The sequence below is a fragment of the Aotus nancymaae genome, unplaced genomic scaffold (genome assembly GCF_030222135.1).
Source record: "Aotus nancymaae isolate 86718 unplaced genomic scaffold, 86718_ANA_hifiasm-v0.15.2.pri h1tg000008l, whole genome shotgun sequence".
Classification (NCBI taxonomy): domain Eukaryota; kingdom Metazoa; phylum Chordata; class Mammalia; order Primates; family Aotidae; genus Aotus; species Aotus nancymaae.
This window is the reverse complement of record NW_026988419.1, coordinates 717331-739140: the sequence shown is the minus strand read 5'-3', so window position 1 is coordinate 739140 and position 21810 is coordinate 717331. Positions and strand designations below refer to the sequence as shown.

Genomic DNA, 21810 nt, shown 5'->3' with positions numbered 1-21810 from the left:
CCTCCATCTGCTTGACGGGCTATATTTTGAGAGATATGGGTCCTTTGATGTGGTCGGGTCTATGCTCCCCTGCAGGCTCTCAGAGCTACTGTGAGTTTTCTAATGTCCACCTTTGTGGAAGTCCCTTCTGTGCCAATGTCAAGGGTTGACACTGTCTGGGGAGAGCTTTTTCATGCATTTCAGCCTGAATTGATGTCAAGACACCAGCAGTCTCCCCCTTCCCATCTTCCTTTTAGTTTCCTGACAAAAGCATCACCTGTCTTTCTCCAGAAATGAATCCTTGGGGACCCTACAGGTAGCATTGTTTGGCTGTGCCTGTGAATTTGTGATCCCTGAAGACAAAGGAGCCAGAAAGATACTTGTTTAAACTTCTGTAATAAAAATGCGAGTTGGATAGAAATTACTAGGCTTGTTGAATTTGAACATACACAACTATTACTTTAAAGTGCCCGTAATCCAACTCAGAAAAAGACTTAAAATACAACCAAGTTTTGAATTGTTTTTATCACTGCCCCTTAGAATGCAGGCGGTGGGTATAAAAGAATAAGGACCTTAATTCAAAAAGCTGTATATTTTGGGGAAAGTGTGGGGCAAGGGAGAAAGTTTGCATGCCATCCTGCACATAATTGTGTTAATAAGGACCTTGTTCTCTGTCTTTGTTTCTCTGTAGAATTTTCTTTCTAAGCAATGGTATGGAGAGATTTCCAGAGACACCAAGAATTGGAAGATTATCCTGTGTCTGTTTATTATACCCTTGGTGGGCTGTGGCTTTGTATCATTTAGGTACAAACCAAGGCACATGATAGTGTGTGAGTGTGTGTGCCAGTGTGTGTATGCGCATCCACATGTGTGTGCTCTTGTGTCAATGATTACAAAGCCTGGAACTTATGATGCTCACATTGGTGCCTATGAATTTCTTCCGGTATCTCCCCTGACTTTTCCTGGGTTTCCTCTTAAGTGGGTAGAGGTGGGGTTGTGTCTTTAATATCTGGGGCAGAATTTGGATTTGTTAATTGCAAAATGCCGAGGATTGAATTGGGGTTGGGTCCGTCTTAGGACACAGTTTTGATTCCTTGTCTTCCTCCTGGCTATGGGTCTGCATTTACCTATGTTTGGAAGGAGGGGAAAGCGGTGCCCATCCCATGCTTGCAAGGACACTGACGATGCCCTTATCTCTGGGTCCAGGAAGAAGCCTGTTGACAAGCACAAGAAGCTGCTTTGGTACTACGTGGCATTCTTCACCTCCCCCTTCGTGGTCTTCTCCTGGAACGTGGTCTTCTACATCGCCTTCCTCCTGCTGTTTGCCTATGTGCTGCTCATGGATTTCCATTCGGTGCCACATCCCCCTGAGCTGGTCCTGTACGCGCTGGTCTTTGTCCTCCTCTGTGATGAAGTGAGACAGGTAGGACGGCCATGACGGCGGGAACCCCCTCGCGTCCTCTGTGGGAGGCACCTTTCTAAAGCCGAGAGGAGTGAAAGTTGCTTCTGAAGTTCAAAAGTCATCATTTTCCCAAAATAAATGTTCTAGTTAGGTGCTAGTCCATGAGGATGAAGGTGCATTTTCACACCCTTAGTAATTCAATAAGATCTCCTAGTACCAAGTTTACTCTTTGCTCTCATGAATGCTGATTGACAGAGATGAATTAGTCAGGAATGGGGTCGTGTTTGAAGAGAAGAGAGACCCTGGATGGTAAACCCAGCGCCGTCATCAGCAGTGGTTTGTGTTCCTGCCATTACTGTGATGAACAGCAGGGAGCTGGCAGGACTTTTGAGCTAAGAGCATCTTAATGCACAGCATGTCAGAGTGACAATGTTTTAAGTCATGTAACTCCCTGTGGGTTTCAGGGAGCTGGTGTGAATTATTTATGGTGCTTTTCTGCAGTTTCTTGGACCTTCATTTTTTGGCATCCTCTCTCCACCATTGAATCCATAACTTTACTCAGGCCTCATGTGTAGCAGGTGCGTGGTTCGTAATTGTTGAAGACACAAATGTTGATGGTGAAGGTGGTGTTATCCCTAAACCATTATGAAAAGTCATCCCAGGAAATCCTTTCACACTTAGCAGTTTATAAATGGTTTGAGAACTGCTGTTGCTGTCATTATCGTCCCCTCTGAGCCTAAACGCAAAAATGTATCAACTCAGCAAGTGTGTGCTCGGTACTTACAGTTTCCAAGGTACAACACCACATACTACAAGAGATCTGGGGGACGAATCATGCTGTTCTTGCCCTTACAGAGTCACTGACTCTTATAAGAATCCTAAGTTCGCTTAAACTTTCATGCCAACACTGACAGACACTTTTTTGGTGACTTCTAGCACTCCTGGTTGAGAAAGATTCCAAGGGTCTGTCTGTCCTTAGTGGGAGAGTGTTTTGATTGATTAGTGATGTCTGCCTTGGGTGTGACTTGTGGGAAAAGTCCTGGACCGGTGCCCTGTATCTGCCTTTCCTTGCCCAGTAGGTCTGAGGTGCAGATGGGGAATGGAGCTGGGGTGGAGGTGGAGGAAGCATAAGTTAAATGACTCATGACAGTGTTGAACAGCAGGATTATCAGGCCTTTACTTATCAGCAACTCTTCCCCGAGGACAGGGCCTTGCTATGTGCAGGGGATTTCCCTGACTTTGCATCAGCCCCATGAGAGTCCACACACTGCCCTGGGAAGTCACTGCCCCACCCAGGCCATGCCCTCAGTGTTAGTCTGCAGGGCTGCCATGATGAAGCATCATAGAACACGAGGCTTAAATAATAGAAATTCATTGCCTTATGATTCTAGAGGCCAGACGTCTGAGATCAAGCTGTCAGTAGAGCTGGCTCCCTCCGAAGGCTGTGCAGGAGACTGTCCTGGCCTCTCCTCTGGCTTCTGGCAGCCAGCTGGCGTGCTTCACTGTTCCCTGGCTTGTCAATGCATCACTCTGGTCCCTGTCCTCTTGTGTGACTCCTGCATGAGTGATTGTGTCCTGGGGACATTGGTTGTACCGGATCAGGGCCACTCTACTTCAGCATGACTTCCTCTTTACTTAATTTGTTATATCTGCAATGACCCTGTTTCCAAACAGCGTCATATGCAAGGTACTGGGGGTTAGGACTTCCATGTTTGAATTTTCAGGGACACAATTTAACCTACAATGAGCCTCTTTCTTTTAACTGCCATCTTCTACTTCCTACCTCTGTGTTTGGACTTGCTATGTATGTGTCAGCAGCAGCGAGGGGATGGAAATATTCTGTTTGAGGGAAGCAAAGAAAGACTGAAGGAGATTCAGCATTTAAAAGAGGGTGGGCCCAGACCAGAGTGGGACAGTGAGAGAAGCAACCCTCATCCAGCTGGGAGCCTTGGAGCCACGGTCCGGTGCTCGCTCTGGATGAGGTCCCTTGTTTTCCCTTCTCCTGAACTGACGTGGCTTCCTCCACTCTCACTTGTAGTTGACCACAACAGTGACCCTTTTCAAAGGCACTTCATGGAGAAAAAGACAGCAGCCTCAGTTTAGCTTTTGCAAGAGGGAGGGGCTGAAAGAGTGAGACTGGGGGCTTTGCGGCACTGGACGGGGAAGAGCCCCAACACTCCACCTCTTACCCCCTCTGAGGGGCTGGCTGATGTCGTGTCATGGACTGGGAAAGACTGGGACAGTGCCTGCCCCAAGAGTGGAGTAAGTGCCAATGGGTTTTGACTGGTCTGTGGAAATTGGTAGCCTTGGAGGGCGGCCCGCTGGTTGGCAGGCCTTTTCTGGCACAGCCCACTGGAGAGGCAGCTGGACCACCTGGGAGGTCACATAGGCCTCCAGCCCTTGGTGGTGACTCACAGGCAGGAACCTGAACTCTATGGGGGCAGCAGAGTTTGCCAGAAGAGGCACGGGGTCCGTAGGAACTGGAGCAGCACACTGCATGACTCAGGTGACCAGCCTGACATCTCAAAGGTAGCCAACGAATAGAATTGAGTGACAATGGATTCATAGCCTGGTGGGGAAATGAGTCATGAGCACAAATAAGCAGAGAGAGAGCGAGACAGAGAGAGAGAGAGAAAGAGAGAGAGAGAGAGACAGAGAGAGACAGAGGAGAGAAATGTGGAGGTCAGGAAGGAGAAAAACCAGCCGGAATTGCAAATGGCTGGTACAGTAGTAACTTACTGAATTTTTTATGACCTGCAAGAGGTTATTTAGAGAATAAGAGGATGGAGACCTGGCATGGTGCCCTAGTGCCTCTCTTCTTGCATCAACTCCACTGAGAGGTTCCTTTGAGCTTTTCCGGCTCCTAACACGTACTCTGTTGTTGCTCAGAATTGCGTGGCATGGGAATGATTTGATTTAGATGTTTATTTCTTATTCATTTGGTCCCCAGGGGCTAGCACAGGAGCTGGCACCGACATGTTTCTGACAAGCTTGTGTGTTTTTAGTAAATGCATTGATAAAGCAAGGTCTTCATGATTCAACCCAAGAGCTGTGTGCCCTGGGATGGCCATGGTAACGCTCAGGAGATCAGTGCTGGGGAGCTGGACAGGAACCCTGCCCACCACCCCACATACAGGTGCTCAAGGGTGTTCTCTAGGGCAGAGGGCTCTTTGTTGGCCTCTTCTCAGAATGGTTGGTGAAAAGTCAAAAGTCTTTTTTCTGCTACTTTTTACCCCTCACTCTCCCAAACATTTCTCTGCCTGTCCCTGACCTGCCTCCCATGCTGCATGAAGGCACAGAAGCTGCTGCTGTGCAAGTCCAGACATTGTCTGACTCCTTCAGGCATCTAAAGAAACCAGGGGCCTGGTACAGTGGCTCATGCCTGTTATCCCAGCACTTTGGGTGGCCGAGGCAAGTGGATCACATGAGGTCAGGAGTTCGAGACCAGCCTGGTCAACATGGGGAAACCTCGTCTCTACTCAAAATACAAAAATTAGCTGGGCACGGTGGTGTGCGCCTGTAATCCCAGCTGCTCTGGAGGCTGAGGCAGTAGACTTATTTGAACTCTGGAGGCAGAGGTTGCAGTGAGCTGAAATCGCACCACTGCAGTCCAGCTTGGGTGACAGAGAGAGACTCCTTCTTAAAAAAAAGAAAAAAAAAAAAAAAAAGAAACCAGGAAGCCAAGAGAGAGGGACTTGTCCTGGGTTGCTTTGGAAGGCAGACCTTGGCCTGGATGGAAGCTGCAGGGAGATTTGTCTTGGCTTCATCCAAATATTTCATTCCCGCATTCTTCCTCTTAACAGATATTTCACCCCTACTTTGTGCCAGACACTGTTCTAGACAGCAATGGACCAAACAGACAAAGATCTCTTCCCCTATGGAGAATTCTACCAGTTTGTGATGATTTCTGGGAGCTTTCAAGGAGAGGAGATGAGCATCAGCAAACAGCACTAAGTGGGCAAGTCTAACATTTACTGGGAGGTTGGCCTAGAGGACTTGCAACAGTAAAATCTGAAGTCTGTAAATCACAGACATCTCTTTACCAATTTCCTATGTGCATTTAGCTACTAAGTCACCCGTTTGGGTCATGCAGGAGGGGACTCAGGAGAGGTACATTTTCCTTGGAGAAAGGTCCTGGGCAGGGTTAGCATGAGGTGTTTTTGCTCAGAGAGGGCACAGGGCAGGGACAGGGAGTGGGAGTAGACAGGGGGAGGTGCGCAGGAGCACTGGGAAGGACACTGGGCTGTGAGTAATTCCTGGGGCCTGCGGGAGGAAGGAATGACCATTGGGTCTGGCTGAGCCCCCACCTAATCTGTCTGCCTTCATCATGGGTGACACTGGATATGGGGGATGCTTACTAAGTATCTCTTGTTCTTTTTAACAACTATCTTCGAATGGGCCACTTTTAATTCAGCAATTCTGGGTATGAAAGCAACAGTATGGGAAGCACCCTGTGCTTAGGGTCAGCACTGATAATTGTTGGTATCCGAGGGCTTTACCAGCCTTACAGCGCAGATTCTGCGAAATGAACGGGTCTGTAGAACATAACCATGGAGATTCTCATCGTTAAAAGAATCCGACACTCGGGGTCGCTGTTTCTCTTCTGGTCTTCACACTCATGCATTTGACATCCTAAATGGGATTGTTTTCCTCTAAGAAACAGTTCTGCTGGCCTGGTGCTGTCTTAATTAACCTAGTTCACACTCGCTAGGGAAAAAAACCGAAGCAGGGTGTTACCTGATTTAGATTGTGTCTGGGTGTCAAAAAGCCATGCTCTTCCGTGTGTACCGGTGTCCCTGTGCATGAATGCAGATGTCGAAATGCTAATTTGGAATTTTGAAACGAGGCAGTCAATAAGAGCAAATACAGTTGCTAAATAATCCTTGGGCCTGTTAAATGGACATTGGGGATGTTTATTTAAAATGGGACAAGTCCCATCATGCCTTCACGGAGGGCACCATTCAATCTTGAGGCATGTCAAATCCCCAAATCCTGACAGATATGTTGAAATACGGTCCTGGGATTTTATGAATACAGCCTATCGCTGGCCTTCTGCTCAGAGAAGAGGCTTCTTTTCCTTTAAAAACATGTCTTCTTCTTGCGATGGTACCTTGGAGTCTCAGAATTGACCTATCTCAGATGTCTCTCTTCGCGTAGGCTAGGCTTCTGAAAGTCTCCTGGGCTGAGGTTGGGCTGAGGGCAGTGCAAGTCTCCCAGTGCAAGTCTCCCCACCAGGGCATTAAGTGGGGAGCTATCAGCAGGGAGGGCCTTTCCCAATCCCCCATATCTTACCAGGCACCAGAAGAGCAAATGGTTGTTGGTGAGTGGTAATCCGGGCTGCTAGCACCAGCCAAATGGACAGTTCCTGTGGCCTCCCCCAAGGGAGCCTGCCTCGGTTTCTGAGCCTAGGCAGAATGTTTGAACTTAGTAATTACAGTGACAAGAATGTTGACAATACATTAAGAGATATAAACCAGGTGGACTGCCTAGTTGAATTTTGCCATTGATCACTGAGGTCTTGTCCTTTGTTATGGTCCTGAGGTGATAATAATGGTTATTGGCAGAGACCATTGTAATACAAATACAAATACCCAATGCATTTTAGCTGTATGGCAAGATGTATCCATTTCACCTCAATTTTTATTATTTTTTTATTTTATTTAGTTTTTTATTCAAATTTTATTCAAATTTTTTTATTTTATTTAGTTTTATAAAATCACAAAGTAATAAAGATTGTCACAAGTGGAACTATATGAAGAATTATCATGCCTAATCTAGAGTATAATCTTCCACAACCTTCTTCATGCCCAGAAAGCTATGAACGTATGCAGGTGTTTTATTTGTATCCACATAGAATCATACTGTGTTCATCACCCCACAATTTGCTTTTTTTTCAGAATTTCTCATGGGCTTTCCTACAAGTTAATCTTAGACTTAGAACTCTTTTTTAGCCTAGTTTCTTGTAAACAGACGTATTTCACAGAAATGGAATATTATATTGTGCGCGTGTGTGTGTGTGTGCTTTTTAAGTTCAGCCTTTTTTCTTTTTTAGTTAGTCTCTCTACAGACTTTCTCATTCTTTACTCTAAAGACAAGGCCTCTCAAGATATGTTAATGAACTGCTGTGTCTCTTTCTGCTTTTATTTTGCCCATGTACTATGTACACACACTGTGTTACATCAAATCTGAGATGTCATTTTTTTCACATTTTAACATCTCTGAAACTGCAATTTCTTACAACCTGAGATTTAATGAAATAAGGTAGGCATATGTATGTTTGGGAGTTTTTCCTTCACTCTTTGTTTTATAAAAACAAGATCCTGTTTCCCATACTTTTCTGCATTTTGCTTTCTCTTTTACTTTGTGGAAATCTCTCCAAGAAACTGACATCACTCTGTTCCTTTTTAAAAACATGATTGTAATATATTCAATATTCCTTTAATGATAGATTACATCTTTTTCCTAGATTATGCTTTTCCCTGTAATAAAAGTGTTGCAATAGATGTCTTACGCACTGATTTTAAAAAAAGAGTTTAGTCTTCACACAGTGAGTGGACTGTTGACACACCCCATGGCACTGCTCCTACCTGGGGGATTTTCACATTTTCTGGGTACTTGATTTCATAGTGCCCTCACCCTCTTGGCCTACTCAACTTGCTATTTGAATTTACAAATGAAGGAAAGGAAATGCTTCTTGAGAAATTAATGATGTGTCTTGAATCCCTTCCACATCTGAGATTGTAGCATCTCTGTGGGCTCTGAAGCAGAGTGATGTGGGGAGAAGCAACTGACTCAGGCTCAGAACCGTGAGGTCTGCTGCTTGCTGAGCAAGTTCCTTGGCCTCCCTAGGCCATGGTTTCAGCAGCAAAGTAGGAAATCTAATATCTGAGTATCAGATGGGCTCCTGTTGGTGAGTTCATTTAGTAAAATTAAGAAGTACCATGTTGCTTTAGTGACATTTCTTTGGTGTTGTTTCTTCTGCCTTGCACAAGGAGTGGTTTCCTTACTTGAATTCACTTGGGGCCTCGGTCTTATCCTTATGCCAGTCTTCATGACATTTCTTTTAAACGTGTTTGACATCTGTCTTTCCTAGGAGACAGTAGATTCCTTGAGAAATAGCACTGCACCTAATCCAATGTTTCTGTGCGCCGGGAGCCTGGCACAGGTGTTTGGAATTCCATGTGCCCTCAGTAAATATATTTTGAATGGATGGACAAATGAAAGGATTAGCTGGCCACCCTGGAATTACCCAAATCTAGTTTATGGATTGAAATAGGAGCCATACAGATGTGGTCTTCTTTCCCTCTTCAGGAAAATGAGAAAAGAGAAAGGATACTCTGTCTGTTTCAGTGTTTTCCTGACAGACTTTCTTCTGAAAAATCGTGACTGGTACATACAAATGGGTCCCTGAGGCACGCTGTTCCTGTCAGTCATTTCTGTGACCACATCTGTTCTCATAGATGTTGTTGTATACAGCACCTATGTGCACTTTTTTTTTTAAAAAAAGGATTTCTTTTAATCAAGATGTTTTACTGCCATGTGCCAGAAAAGTGTTACAGTAATTGCATAAATCTATGGTGACAACAACGTGAGTTATACCCTCTAGGATTGTGTAGTGCACAGCCTGTACCATTGTACATGGTGGCCGGACAGTCTACATTTGCCCACAGAGGTTGTACTCACCCTCTGCAGGTTCTGCTTTGGAAAACAGTGAGGATACATCAATCATTTTTCTTGACTTTGCCAGTAAGACATGAAGAACAGAGCAGCCAGTAGGCAACCTACTTTCCAATCCTCCTGGATTAGCGTGGGGCACGTGGTAGGGCTCACTTGGCATATGAAAGAATAAACAAACACGTCATTGGCTCCAAAAGGACCTGGAAGAAAATGAGTGGACATTTAAAAACCTGGAAGTGGTTGATGTTTCCGAGCGCTGATGTCCCTCTCTGTCCCTTTCTGTACACAGTGGTACATAAATGGGGTGAATTATTTTACTGACCTGTGGAATGTTATGGACACGCTGGGGCTTTTTTACTTCATAGCAGGAATCGTATTTCGGTAAGTAGTCTCATCACTTTTCTTAATTTTTGGTGTTTTGAGTATAAAAGTGGAGAAAAGCTCTGCAGACATTTCAAACCCAAGGGAACCCTATTGTATTTTGTTTTGCTTCCTCACTAGGGATTATACAAGGCCATTGTGTCTGCTTTTTAGAGATACAGCTTGGTTGGCGTGAAGTCGAGTCTCCTCTCTTCCCCCTCCCAGTGATATGTAATTTAAAGGGGGCCTGCATGATTTTTCTCTTTGTTCTTATGGACTTTGGGGATAATTTTTTTTAAGTAGAGAAGAGGTTTCATCGTGTTGCCCAGGCTGATCTCAAAGGCTTCGGCTCAAGCGATCCACCTGCCTCAGTCTCCCAAAGTGTTGGGATTACAGGCATGAGCCACTGCACCTGGTCATGGGGAGAAATAAATAGAAATTGAGAAATGCTACTGATTAGTGTGTATAGATTTTGTATCCTGAGACTTCACTGAAGTTGTTTATCAGTTCCAGGAGCCTTTGGACATAGTGTTTAGGGTTTTCTAGGTATAGAATCATATTACTGGTGAAGAGAGGTAATTTGACTTCTTCTTTTCCTGTTTGGATACCTTCCATTTCTCTCTCTTGTCTGATTGCTCTGGCTAGGACTTCCAGTACCATGTTGAATAGGAGTGGTGAGAGTGGACATCCTTGTCTTGTTCCAGTTATTAAGGGGAATGCTTCCAGCTTTTGCCCATTCAATATGACATTGGCTGTGAATTTGTCACAGACAGTTTTTATTATTTTGAAGTCTGTTCCTTCAATGCTTAGTTTGTTGAGGTTTTTTTTTTTTTAATCATGAAGGGATGTTGGATTTTATTGAAAGCTTTTTCTGCATTTATTAAGATGATCATATAGATTTTGTTTTTAATTCTGTTTATGTAGTGAATCACAATTATTGATTTGCTTATGTTGAACCAACCCAGTAGTAAGCATAGTACCCAATAGTAGTGAGCCTACCCAGTAGGTAGCCATGTCTTTCCCTTTTCCCCCTTTTGGAGTTCCCAGTGTTTATTATTCCCATCTTTATGTCCATATGTACTCAGTGTTTGCCTCCCACTTATGTGTGGTATTTGGTTTTCTGTTCCTGCATTAATTCACTTAGCATAATGGCCCTGAGCTGCATCCATGTTCTTTTTTAGGGCTGTGTAGTATTCCAGACAGTGTATGTATCACAGTTTCTTTATCCAGTCTACCATTGATGGGCATCTAGGTTGGTTTCATGTCTTTGCTATTGTGAATAGTGTTGCAATGTACATATAAATGCATGTGTCTTTTTGGCAGAACAACTTTTTTTCTTTAAGTATGTACTCAATAATGGGATTGCTGGCTCGAATGGTAGTTGAAACTATTTTAAAAAAAGGAAAAAATTGAGGAGAGGAGAGGATGCTGAGAATGTTAAATATCATACAGTATTGTTTCATGTTGGGCCATGTGATCTTCTGCTATGCACTTAACTTTGATTTGAATGCTGGCTATGGAGTCTGCCTTTTCAGTTACAAGAATATTTCCTCAATGCCACAGCCAGAGTGTGGGATTAGGAAAACCAATCCCAAATTACCACCAAAAAACCAACGTGTATTTCACGTCATAGAGATTAGGGTATGCCCCAAACCATGGCACGCATTGCTTAGCTTGCATCCCAACTGGCCTGTCTTCCCCAGATAGCTTTTAAGATAAAGCTAGCAACTGGGCATGGTGGCTTACACCTGTAATCCCAACACTTTGGGAGGCTGAGGTGGGAGGATCGCTTGAGCCCAGGAGTTCGAGACCAGCCTGAGCAACATAGTGAGACCCTGTCTCAATGTTTTAAAAAAGATAAAGCTAGCGATTATATATGAGTAGTACTTTCAGATGGCGTCACTTTGTAAAGAAGCTTAACCCTTCATATTTACACTTATGCAGAATGAGATGGTTCATCTCATTGGAATGTTCACCCTCCAATTTGAATGGGGTAAACATGTCAATTTCCTCTTCAGAGAGCCTCCCTTTCTGGTTGGGTTTAAGGTTCCAGCATTTGAGCCACAGTTGGTTGGACACAATTCTAGACCATTCCAGTTAGAAAGCACATATGGCTTTCAATGAGCACATTAGCAGGTGGTTAGCTAGTCAAATGATCTGGTGCAAATGAGGTAAGTTTCATTAGGGGAAAGCTGGCAGGGTGAAGTCCCAAGTGGTCATGGGGGTGGGCTGGAGATTGGCATCATTATAGAAGCCTTGTGAGCCAGGGAAGTTAGCAATAATGCAATTAGGTTCCTGCAGCAGTGTGTGAAGATGGCAGGCTAAAGAGATGGGAACCTCTGAGAGCTCAGTTTGGTGAGATGTCTTTGCTTTTCATGTCTTTTCATGTCCTTGACTGTCCTTGAGTCCATGAAAGCAGAAGAGCATGGCCTTTGCTGGGTGGTATTTCTGGCCTATTTTCACTCACTCAACCTTCCAGCTCTTGCCTATTTCTTGAAATTTGGTTATATTTAAAAACCAAACTTTGGAATGTTTTGTCAATATCTCATGAATTCTGTTCCCTCTTTTTCCCCTAGGCTCCACTCTGCTAATAAAAGCTCTTTGTATTCTGGACGAGTCATTTTCTGTCTGGACTATATTATTTTCACTCTAAGATTGATCCACATTTTTACTGTAAGCAGAAATTTAGGACCCAAGATTATAATGCTGCAGAGGATGGTAAGAGTCAAGAATATTTGTAGTCATCATTTTTCTTGCTGGGCTCAGAGTTCCTTTAGTTGTTGATAGGAGGATTTTGTCCTTAGAATGGCTGTTGCATTTCACAATCAGTAACATTTGCTTTCTTTGATGTATTTCATCAGGGGCCTCTCCCAGGTTAAAATTTAATGAAAGATGGTTGCGAGGAGCACACATTGTCATTTGGTGCATTGCTAACAAATAACCTCACACTTATTTAGATTTTACACTTCACAACATACTTTCATTTGAGTCTTGACAGTTTGTTAAGAGTGTAGGCAGGGAATGGATTTTTATACCAATTTTATACATGGGGACTGTTGAGTCCAAGGAGGACTATGCTTGTCTTGAGACAAGCAGTGAGCTAGATGCGTAGGGATGATTGGAACCTGAATTGTGCAACCATGTAATATAGATACAGGGAAAGGCTTGTTATATACATGTAATAGAAAGAATTACATACGGATGGTGTTGCTTTCCTAAACTTGTTTTCCAGATGACTCAAACCACCACTGTTTCTGCCTTTAAATCAGATGGGCGTTTGGATGAGCTCATCTGGAAGCTCCTTTCCAACACTGAGGTTGAGTTTGTGGTTTTAATTCAAAGCATTTCTGGGACATCCAGTCACCATGAAGTCATGCTATGTGTACACAAAATTAAAAAAAAAATTAAACTGTCTTTTCTTTTCTAATAAGGATAGCTTTTATTTACCCAACAAACAAACAACGAAAATAATTTAGGGGTTAAAAGGGCATTAAAATCATGAGATGTAGAGACAGAGAGGTCCTCCCAAACTTAGATTCCTCCTTTGCTCTAGAGCTGGACTCCCACTCAGAAAGCTGCTGTTGCCGAGCTGGTTTGGAGAACAGCAAGCAAAAATGCATCAAACCAGTTTTAAGTCTGGAGGACAGATGTCTTAAGATCCAAAGATGATGATGACCACTTTTGCCAATTAGTCAGTGAACTCTGGGCGACTTAGGTGCTCTAAGCCCTGGAACCGCTGCCCTTCTCCATGGTCCACTGAGGACGGCCAGGCCGGGGGGACTCCTGACTGTGGGTGCAGTCCTGACTCTGCTCTCCTGTCCTCCCCCAACAGCTGATCGACGTGTTCTTCTTCCTGTTCCTCTTTGCGGTGTGGATGGTGGCCTTCGGTGTGGCCAGGCAAGGGATCCTCAGGCAGAATGAGCAGCGCTGGAGGTGGATATTCCGCTCGGTCATCTACGAGCCCTATCTGGCCATGTTCGGCCAGGTGCCGAGTGATGTGGACGGTAAGCCTGACTTGGCTCAGGTGGAAGCAGTTAGGAGGAGGCAGTTGCTCCCTGGACCAACCTCCGGGGCTGCCCCGGAGACCACACTTCAGAAGCATGCACGTGAAACTGAGCCCAATGCTACAGAGTAAAAACTAACTCCCGGAAACCTCTTATTTGCCCTTAGGCAAGATTTTACATCAGCCTTGCAGATGGTGCCTAAGATTTCAATTTTTAAACCTTTTAAAAAGAGTGATTCTGATATTTTCAATAGCAACGTGGCAATTGAAGGCAACAAGACTTACTAGTTTAGAAATGAGGATTTTGAGTTGTACTCACCGATATAACAGAGTGACTGGGTTCCCATTTCTTTCAAAAAGAGCAACATTGGAAAATCCACATTGAAACCTGGAATTTAGACTTCCGGCATTAGTTAGCCCACTGCCAACTGGTTTTTGGAGGCAGGCTGATAGTGGCACAGATGGCTTTAATTTGCCCACACCCAATTTGCATAAGGAAACTGAGGGGCTATGTAAATTGTGTGTGTTTCGGGTGGACCGGCTGAAGCATCTTCAGATGCTGACAAAAGTCTTGGCTTGTCATTTCCTATCCTGCCATGATAAAACCATTCTGATGGTTTCCTTGAGCCAGAGCCTGCTCCTCCCAGTCACATTTCTCTGTTCCTGTTGTTTTCTCTGTTATCTTCCTGGCCTCATAAGTCTCTCTGGCCCCATCTGCTGAAGCGCTTTCCAAGACCTTAGAAACAGCTATTTTCCCCTGCAGCAGTGGAAAGGCACCTTGGCATTATCACACCCAGTCTGCACACTGTGCCTGCCGCTTTACAGAAACAGATGCATTTCATCCTCATGACAGCCCTCCACGTCCATGGTTTTAGTCTCACGGGGATCTAAAGAGGAATTGGCAGGCGGGGTTCAGAGCCAGGGTAGCCACTCAGGTGCTGTGTGTCCCCAGGAAGCGACTCCACCTTGCTGTCTCTGTTTCATGGGCAAAACTGGGAAAACATCATCTTCTTTACAGGGTCTCTCACTGGCTGGCGTGACCCCACATGTGCTAGGATGAGGATCTCTGGCACAGAGTAGCCCTCTGAGGCCAGACGTTTGTACCCACTGCTCCCTCCTCTGAGACTTCTCAGACGCACCTTGGCACATCCTAATAAAAGAGTCTTGATGCCCCTTCCAGACCCAGACTCCCCCCAGTGCCCCCTTGTGAGGGTCTGCTGCCATCATCCACAGTTGTGTGAACACGGCTGTCAGAAGCCTCAGTGTCGTCTTCAACACCCTGGATTTCATTCCCTCCTATTCAATTCATCCACTAGTTTTGTTGATTTTTATCTCCTAACATTTTTTTGAAATCTGTTCTTTTTCACACACCACTGCCACCCCCGAAGCCATCCCATCACTCGCCTGCCTGAATCTTAGGCATGACCTCCCTACCTTCCTTCCCTCGGGCCCCTTCTGATCTGTGCTGCAGCCAGAGCGATTCTTTGGTAAAGGAAATCTAATATGTCATTCCTCTGCTTAAAACAGCCTCATTTCCAGTCTGTCGGGGGGAAATAGGGGAAGGACAGCGCAGGGTGGGGAGCTGGGGAGAGATAGCATGGGAGGAAATGCCAGATATAGGTGATGGGGAGGAAGGCAGCAAATCACACTGCCATGTGTGTACCTATGCAACAATCTTGCACGTCCTTCACATGTACCCCCAAACCTAAAATGCATTAAAAAAAAAAAACAAAAAACCAGCCTCATGGCCTCCTATCACTTCAGTGTAAAGATTTTAAAAGTAGGCCGAGCATGGAAGCTCATGCCTTTAATCCCAGCACTTTGGGAGGTTGAGGCAGGCGGATCACCTGAGATCAGGAGTCCGAGACCAGCCTGACCAACATGGTGAAACTCCGTCTCTACTAAAAATACAAAAATTAGCTGGGCATGGTGGCATGTGTCTATAGTCCCAGCGACTCAGGAGGCTGAGGCAGGAGAATTGCTTGAACCTAGGAGGCAGAAGTTTCAGTGAGCTGAGATCACGCTACTGCACTCCAGCCTGGGTGTCAGAGCAAGACTCTGTTAAAAAAATTAACAGTCTGTTCAGTGCACATCTTATTCTCTCATTTCCACTGATGTTAACAACCCACCCCATCCCTACCACAGGGCCTTTGCACATGCTGTTGCCTCTTTGGGGTGCTCTAGGCTCCCACCCTCCCCATTAGTTCATGCTCCTGGCTGCTGCTCATCCTCTGCTCTCAGCTCTAAGATCCTTCCTTCTTGGGAAGCTGCTCCTGGATGAGCTGCCTCCGTTTATGCCCCTCAGAGCGCTATGCGTGTCCTTCTTAGTACTTTTCATGGCCTGAGACTTTAAACACGTGTGGTTGATTATCTGCCTATCCAAAGAGGTCGGAAGCTTCTTGAGGGCAAAGAATGTGTTCACTTGTCCTTTCCTTTTATCTTGATCTTAACCAAGCCCCTTGTTCATAGTAGCTGCTCAGTAAATATGCATTGAGTGGATTAACAGGTGATTGTAAGGACTATGGCTTGTTTGGATAAAGTGCCTTAGAACAAGCCCTAAGACATTTCATGACCATGATGTTCCTGTGGCCCTGTGGATGCCATTGCTCTCACCCCTCTAGGGGGTCCTCACTTTGCCTCTTGGTTTCTTTCTACATCCTCAGGTACCACGTATGACTTTGCCCACTGCACCTTCACTGGGAATGAGTCCAAGCCATTGTGCGTGGAGCTGGATGAGCACAACCTGCCCCGGTTCCCTGAGTGGATCACCATCCCCCTGGTGTGCATCTACATGCTATCCACCAACATCCTGCTGGTCAACCTGCTGGTTGCCATGTTTGGGTATGTGCTCAGTCATGTGTTCACTGATGTCCACCCTGGGCCAGGCCCTGTGCCAGGCTGGAGGTGCTGTGAGCATAGCAGCAAGGTCCTATCCTTGAGGAACACACTTTAGAGGTCTTTTGGGGTTTGGTAGACTAGAGGGGGTGGGCCTTTTTTTTTTTTTTTTTTTGGCAACAGAGTCTCGCTCTTTTGGCCAGGCTGGAGTGCAGTGGCACAATCTTGGCTCACTGCAACCTCCGCCTCCTGGGTTCAAGTGATTCTCCTGCCTCAGCCTCCTGAGTAGCTGGGACTACAGGCACACACCACCACACCCAGCTAATTTTTGTTTTTTCAGTAGAGATGGGGTTTCACCATGTTTGCCAGGATGGTTTTGATCTCTTGACCTTGTGATCTGCTCGTCTCGGCCTCCCAAAGTGCTGTGATTACAGATGTGAGCACCGCACTCCGCCTGGGGTGGGACCTTTTTAAAGGGATCATATTAAAAATACAGGGTGTGCCTGTAAGCTGTGCATTGAGTTTTTGACCCTGAAGACAAGCATCTGTGACAATCGCCATCAAATCCGGACTGCATATTTGACGTCCATTTGGCAAGCTCTTTGGAGTTCCATGATGTTGGTGACAATATCACCCATTGGTGACAGAAACAGTTCAACTCCTCTCCAAGGTGCCTTATATGTTATGGGGCTCAGTGGTATGGATTCTGGGATTTACAGGACTCAGACTTTAGTTAGTTACTGTTTTAAAATTTTCAGTTTAAATTAAAATACAAAGAGCAGAGACTGGAGAGTGACTCTCCTTTAGGGCTCATGCCTGATGAGGTTAGAGGGAATAATATGATGACTTTAAAATATGTTTATTGGCTTTGGTAATTCGTCCTTATGTATTTAGAAAATGAAGTTTTTCATTTCCTCTCCATGTTTCTTAGGAGGGTTTCAAAAGCCCCGGTGGTAGTTTCAGTGGGAGAGCCTTAGTTTTATATTGTCCCTTCAAGGTATATCAGCATTTTAAGTTCATGAATCCCATCACAGTCAGAAAGACAGTTAACCAACAAATATGCACATTTAAGAGACTATTTGTTAAATCTTGGATTGGGAGGGAACTCTTTATTCAAAACCAGAAACCTGGAAGCACTGAATGAGAAGATAAACATATTTGATTATATAAAACCATTTTTAAGGTAAGATATACCTCTAATGAAGTCAAATAATAAATCATAAATTAGGGGAAATGTTTATAATTTTGCATATGATGAACAAAGGCTTTTATTTCCTAATATAGAAAGAGCTCCTGCAAATTTATAAGAGAAAGACAACCCCATAGAAAACTTGTCAGAGATAATGAACAAACAATTCAGAGAAAGAAACGTCAAATGGCCAATAATCATATAAAAAGGACTCAGTCTTGTAGATAGGAAAGTTCAGATTGAAACAATGAAATGCTGTTTTGAGCCCAGCAGATGAGCGAAAGTTAAAGGGAGTCTCTGGTGTTGGGATGATGCTGGAAAATGGACATGGCCACTGGGAACCTGAATTGCCTCCCATTCTTAGGAAAGTAATTTGAAAATAGTCATGCAAACCTTTGTTGGAACTCTCTCACATCTGGGAATCTATCCTCAAGATGTATGTATGAAGATGTTTATTGGATCACTGTTTGATGTCTATCACAAGGGAATGGTCAAAGAAAGTGTGGTATATCCACAGTATGGAATATTATGCAGCTCTTAAAAAGACAGAGTATGATCTATATTTATTGACTTGAAAGACTGATATTTTTTAAATATAAAAAGCAAATTGCATGGCCAGGTGTGGTGGCTCACGTCTGTAATTCTAGCACTTTGGAAGGCCAAAGTAGGTGGATCACCTGAGGTCAGGAGTTTGAGACCAGCATAGCCAACATGGTGAAAGCCTGTGTCTACTAAAAAAAAAAATTAGCCAGGCATGGTGGTGCATGCCTGTAGACCCAGCTATTTAGGAGACTGAGGTAGGAGAATTCAGGAGGCAGAGGTTGTAGTGAGCCAAGATTGCATCACTGCACTCTAGCCTGGGAGACAGAGCAAGACTGTCTTAAAAAAAAAAAAAAAAAAAAAAGGAAATTGCTAATTAATTTTATGGTATAATATCGTTTTCTAACAATAGAAACAAGAACTTAAAAAAATCAAGTATATATTTCAGTGGTTACGATGATCACACATTATATTAATAATTTAGAAAAGAGTATAAGGAAAGACAGTTCTCAAATAGAGCCCTGAGATTCCGAGATGCCCAAGGTCTACAGATGGGGGTCACCTGCCTTATTTGGCCAGTAGCCTCCTTCTGAGCAGGGCTGTGTGGAAGCACATACCTTTGGGGAACCTCACATGTCAAAGGGACTGAGCAGTGTGTGGCCATCTGGTCTCCCCGTGTCCAGAGACGTCCTTCTCGAGTCCACTCCAGCCTTCTCTACACTGTGACCAAAAGTGATATTTCTAAAACATTACTGATACGGTTTACCTGTGTCCCCACCCAAATCTCATCTTGAATTGTAGCTCCCATAATTCCCTTGTGTTGTGGGAGGGACCTAGTGGGAGATAACTGAATCATGGGGGTGATTTCCCCCATTCTGTTCTCATGGTAGTGAGTAAGTCTTATGAGATCTGATGGTTTTGGAAACCCCTTTTGCTTGGCTCTCATTCTCTTTGCCTGCTGCCATCCATGTAAGAGGTGATTTGCTCCTCCTTGCCTTCTGTCATGATTGTGAGGCCTCCTCAGTCACATGGAACTGTGAGTCCATTAAAACCTCTTTCTTTTGTAAATTGCCCAGTTTTTGGGTATGTTTTTATTATCAGCATGAAAACGGACTAATACAGTCATTGTTCTGCTTAAAATTCTGGAAGGATTTCAGTATTTCCCTACAGCATTCCGGATAAGTTTCAGGCTTCTCAGCTTCCTGCCGTCTTCATCCCCTGCTCTCTGTCCCCTGGCAGGACTTCCATATGTTCGTCCTTAAACAGGGTGATGCGTCATGCCTGATGCTTTGCACGTACTTGTCCTCTATCTGGATCGCCTATTCCATCCCAAACTTCTCCTGCTCAGTTCCTGCTTTCTCTTTACAGATCCAAGGATCATCTTTTGCCAAAGTGGTACCTGATGGCCTCCCCAGTTCACGTAGAGACTCTTTGAGCCCACATGACACTCTTAAACTTGCATAGTGACAACCTTCTCTCCTTGCGGACAGTGAACTCTGAAGGATGAAGATCAGCACCTGGCACTTTGTGGGTTTATTCAAAGATTTAAAAAATGGATTCTCACCCATGTTTAGTTCATTGTTTAGTTATTAGTTATGAGCTTAGCTTTCTAGTATGTTGTATACTGAGATGCATCAATAGCGAGTAAGAAATCAGTAAGAGAATCATCAGGTAAATGTTTAACATCTGCTCTGTGCCAGGTGACTGGGTCATGAAGATTATGTGGGTGCTAGTTCCACGTGGCCCTATGGAGGGAAGGTGAAACTATCTCTTTCACCACCGGGTTGGTGGCCAGGACTTGGGGATTCAGAAGCCTGTCTGACTCACAGGCAGCCGGCCAATGTCATGATGTCCAAATGGTATCCAAACATCAGAGGAGGCCAACATCTGAGCTGCAGAGAGAAGCAGCAGGTGAGGGGTGATCATGTCTCCACATGAGAGGGAGAAAAAGCACACCAATCCCAAAGCATGAAGCAAAGGCGAGGGGGAAGTGGGATGGCTTCAGGCCTTACTTTATGGTGATAAGATATCGTAGCTACGCTGGAAGTTCCTGTAAGAACTTACCACCAACTATATTTATAGACATTAAACAAAAAGACCAACAGCTCCTAAAGCCGTGGCCTTTGAGTTATGCTGACTTAGTAAATCTCAGCGAGGTACACGGTAGAATATTTAGAGCTCTCTTCAATCGATGCACTGTGAGCTGTCCGAAGGAGCCATTCACGAGAACCGTGGCACTTTTGTAATCCATTACCTGCATTTTGATCATGAAATGATTGAATTTGGAGCTGAGCGGGATGGGAGCCTCGTCTGTCACTTTCAGATGAAGGAGATGAAGTCACAACAGCTCAGCGTCTGTGGTCCTGGCCATGTGTTATCTGGCTTAACTCAGGTCTCTTCCCCATGAGGCCAGAGCCACTGTGTCACATCTCACTGTTGCCCCATTCGGTGCTTAAGTGTGACAACTTGTGACATCCCTTCTCCTGGGGAGCCTCCTTGATTAGCACCAGCTTAAACCAGAGGCCCTTTCCTTGCTAACTCCAGAACAGCAAGAGACACTGCATTGTGATCCTTGGGTTAAATCCTTGGAACACTGATTCTGATCATTGTTAAAGTTGTTCAGGGCTTACTCTGCGAGCAGATGGCCCAGGCTTGACCCTTCCCTGGCACCACATCAAAATATTCATTTAAAAGCTTAACCATACACAATGGCAACCTTATTAACTGCAGTGCAAATGCACTCTTGGGAATTCTGAAGGAGTATTGGAGTGCTCTCTAGATGGTATTCAATAGAGAAAGGAAATGGATGTGAGCATCTGCGATTATTCTACATTAAAATTATCGATCACAGGCCCTTGGTGGCTTATCAGAGGCAGGAAGTGAACTTAAAGTCAGTAAATGACTCCAGGTCTACCTACCAGAGCTAGGGCACTTATAAGCATTGTATCCTTAAGATCAGTTCACCCTATGCAATTCCAAAAAGGACTCGTCAAACATGTCTTGATGTAGAATAATTTCTAACAATGTTTTTTAGATCTTAGGAATAATATAAACATGCAGAAAACTAGAAAGAAGAAAATAACGACCCAATACAAACTAAAGGTTTGAGTGCTGTGTGAACAGTCTAAGGGAGGTTATTGAATTGGGGTGAAAAGAATAAAAAGAAGAGTGCAGATAATTGTTATAGTAACAATAGCTAATATTTATTGAAGCTTTCCCATGCTGGGCACAGGTTCAAGTGCTTTGCAGGGGTCACCTCATTTAATGATTACTCATTTTTGTGTAGGTGTGTAGCTGGTGGGCTAGTTCAGGTTCTTGACTTCCGGACAGAAAATAATTTGAAAGTGAGTCAAAAGAAGAGGTGATTGCAAAGCCGAGGCACACTCTGGCAGCTGGTCAGAACGGGCTGCTCAGAGGCAAGACAGCGCTGTCTGATACTAGGGGATCTCCCTTAATGGGAAATTTGCATGATTATTCATGAAGGGGTGGGAAGGGATGTTGCTTAAGCATGTTATGAGTGGTTTCTTAGGCCCACATGTGCAGTGGCTATGCATGCTAGTGCATCCATCACGTCTCATGAGCATTTTAAATCTCCACCCAGGGGTGTGTTTTTTACTATTACAACGAGCATAGGTCAGCTCAAGGACACTAAGCCTGGGTTTCTGTGCTTGTGCAAATGTGGGGATTTTTCCCTTCTGCTCCTGCATTTTTGCTGTAGGATGTTCTAATCACGAGCTCAGGATGCGATCTGTGCACTGTTAGGCGGTTTGTTCTCTTCATCAATTTGACAAGTTTCTTGCTTCCTGTCAAGGGAAGCTCTGACCA

At 44.5% G+C, this 21810-nt stretch overlaps 1 protein-coding gene across 3 annotated transcripts in view; it reads left to right on the top strand.

Moving 5' to 3' along the window:
* The window catches only part of TRPM8 (transient receptor potential cation channel subfamily M member 8), a 101015-nt gene that overhangs the window by 52643 nt on the left and 26562 nt on the right, over nucleotides 1–21810 (top strand). For 2 of the 3 annotated variants that reach the window (XM_012434212.2, XM_012434214.2), the window contains exons 16-21: nucleotides 671–783; nucleotides 1186–1402; nucleotides 9348–9439; nucleotides 11995–12136; nucleotides 13251–13422; nucleotides 16085–16262. In XM_012434212.2, the coding sequence (XP_012289635.2) occupies nucleotides 671–783; nucleotides 1186–1402; nucleotides 9348–9439; nucleotides 11995–12136; nucleotides 13251–13422; nucleotides 16085–16262 (914 nt within the window). The remainder of the gene's footprint in view (nucleotides 1–670; nucleotides 784–1185; nucleotides 1403–9347; nucleotides 9440–11994; nucleotides 12137–13250; nucleotides 13423–16084; nucleotides 16263–21810) is intronic. The other variant, XM_064372865.1, reaches the window with a different exon arrangement.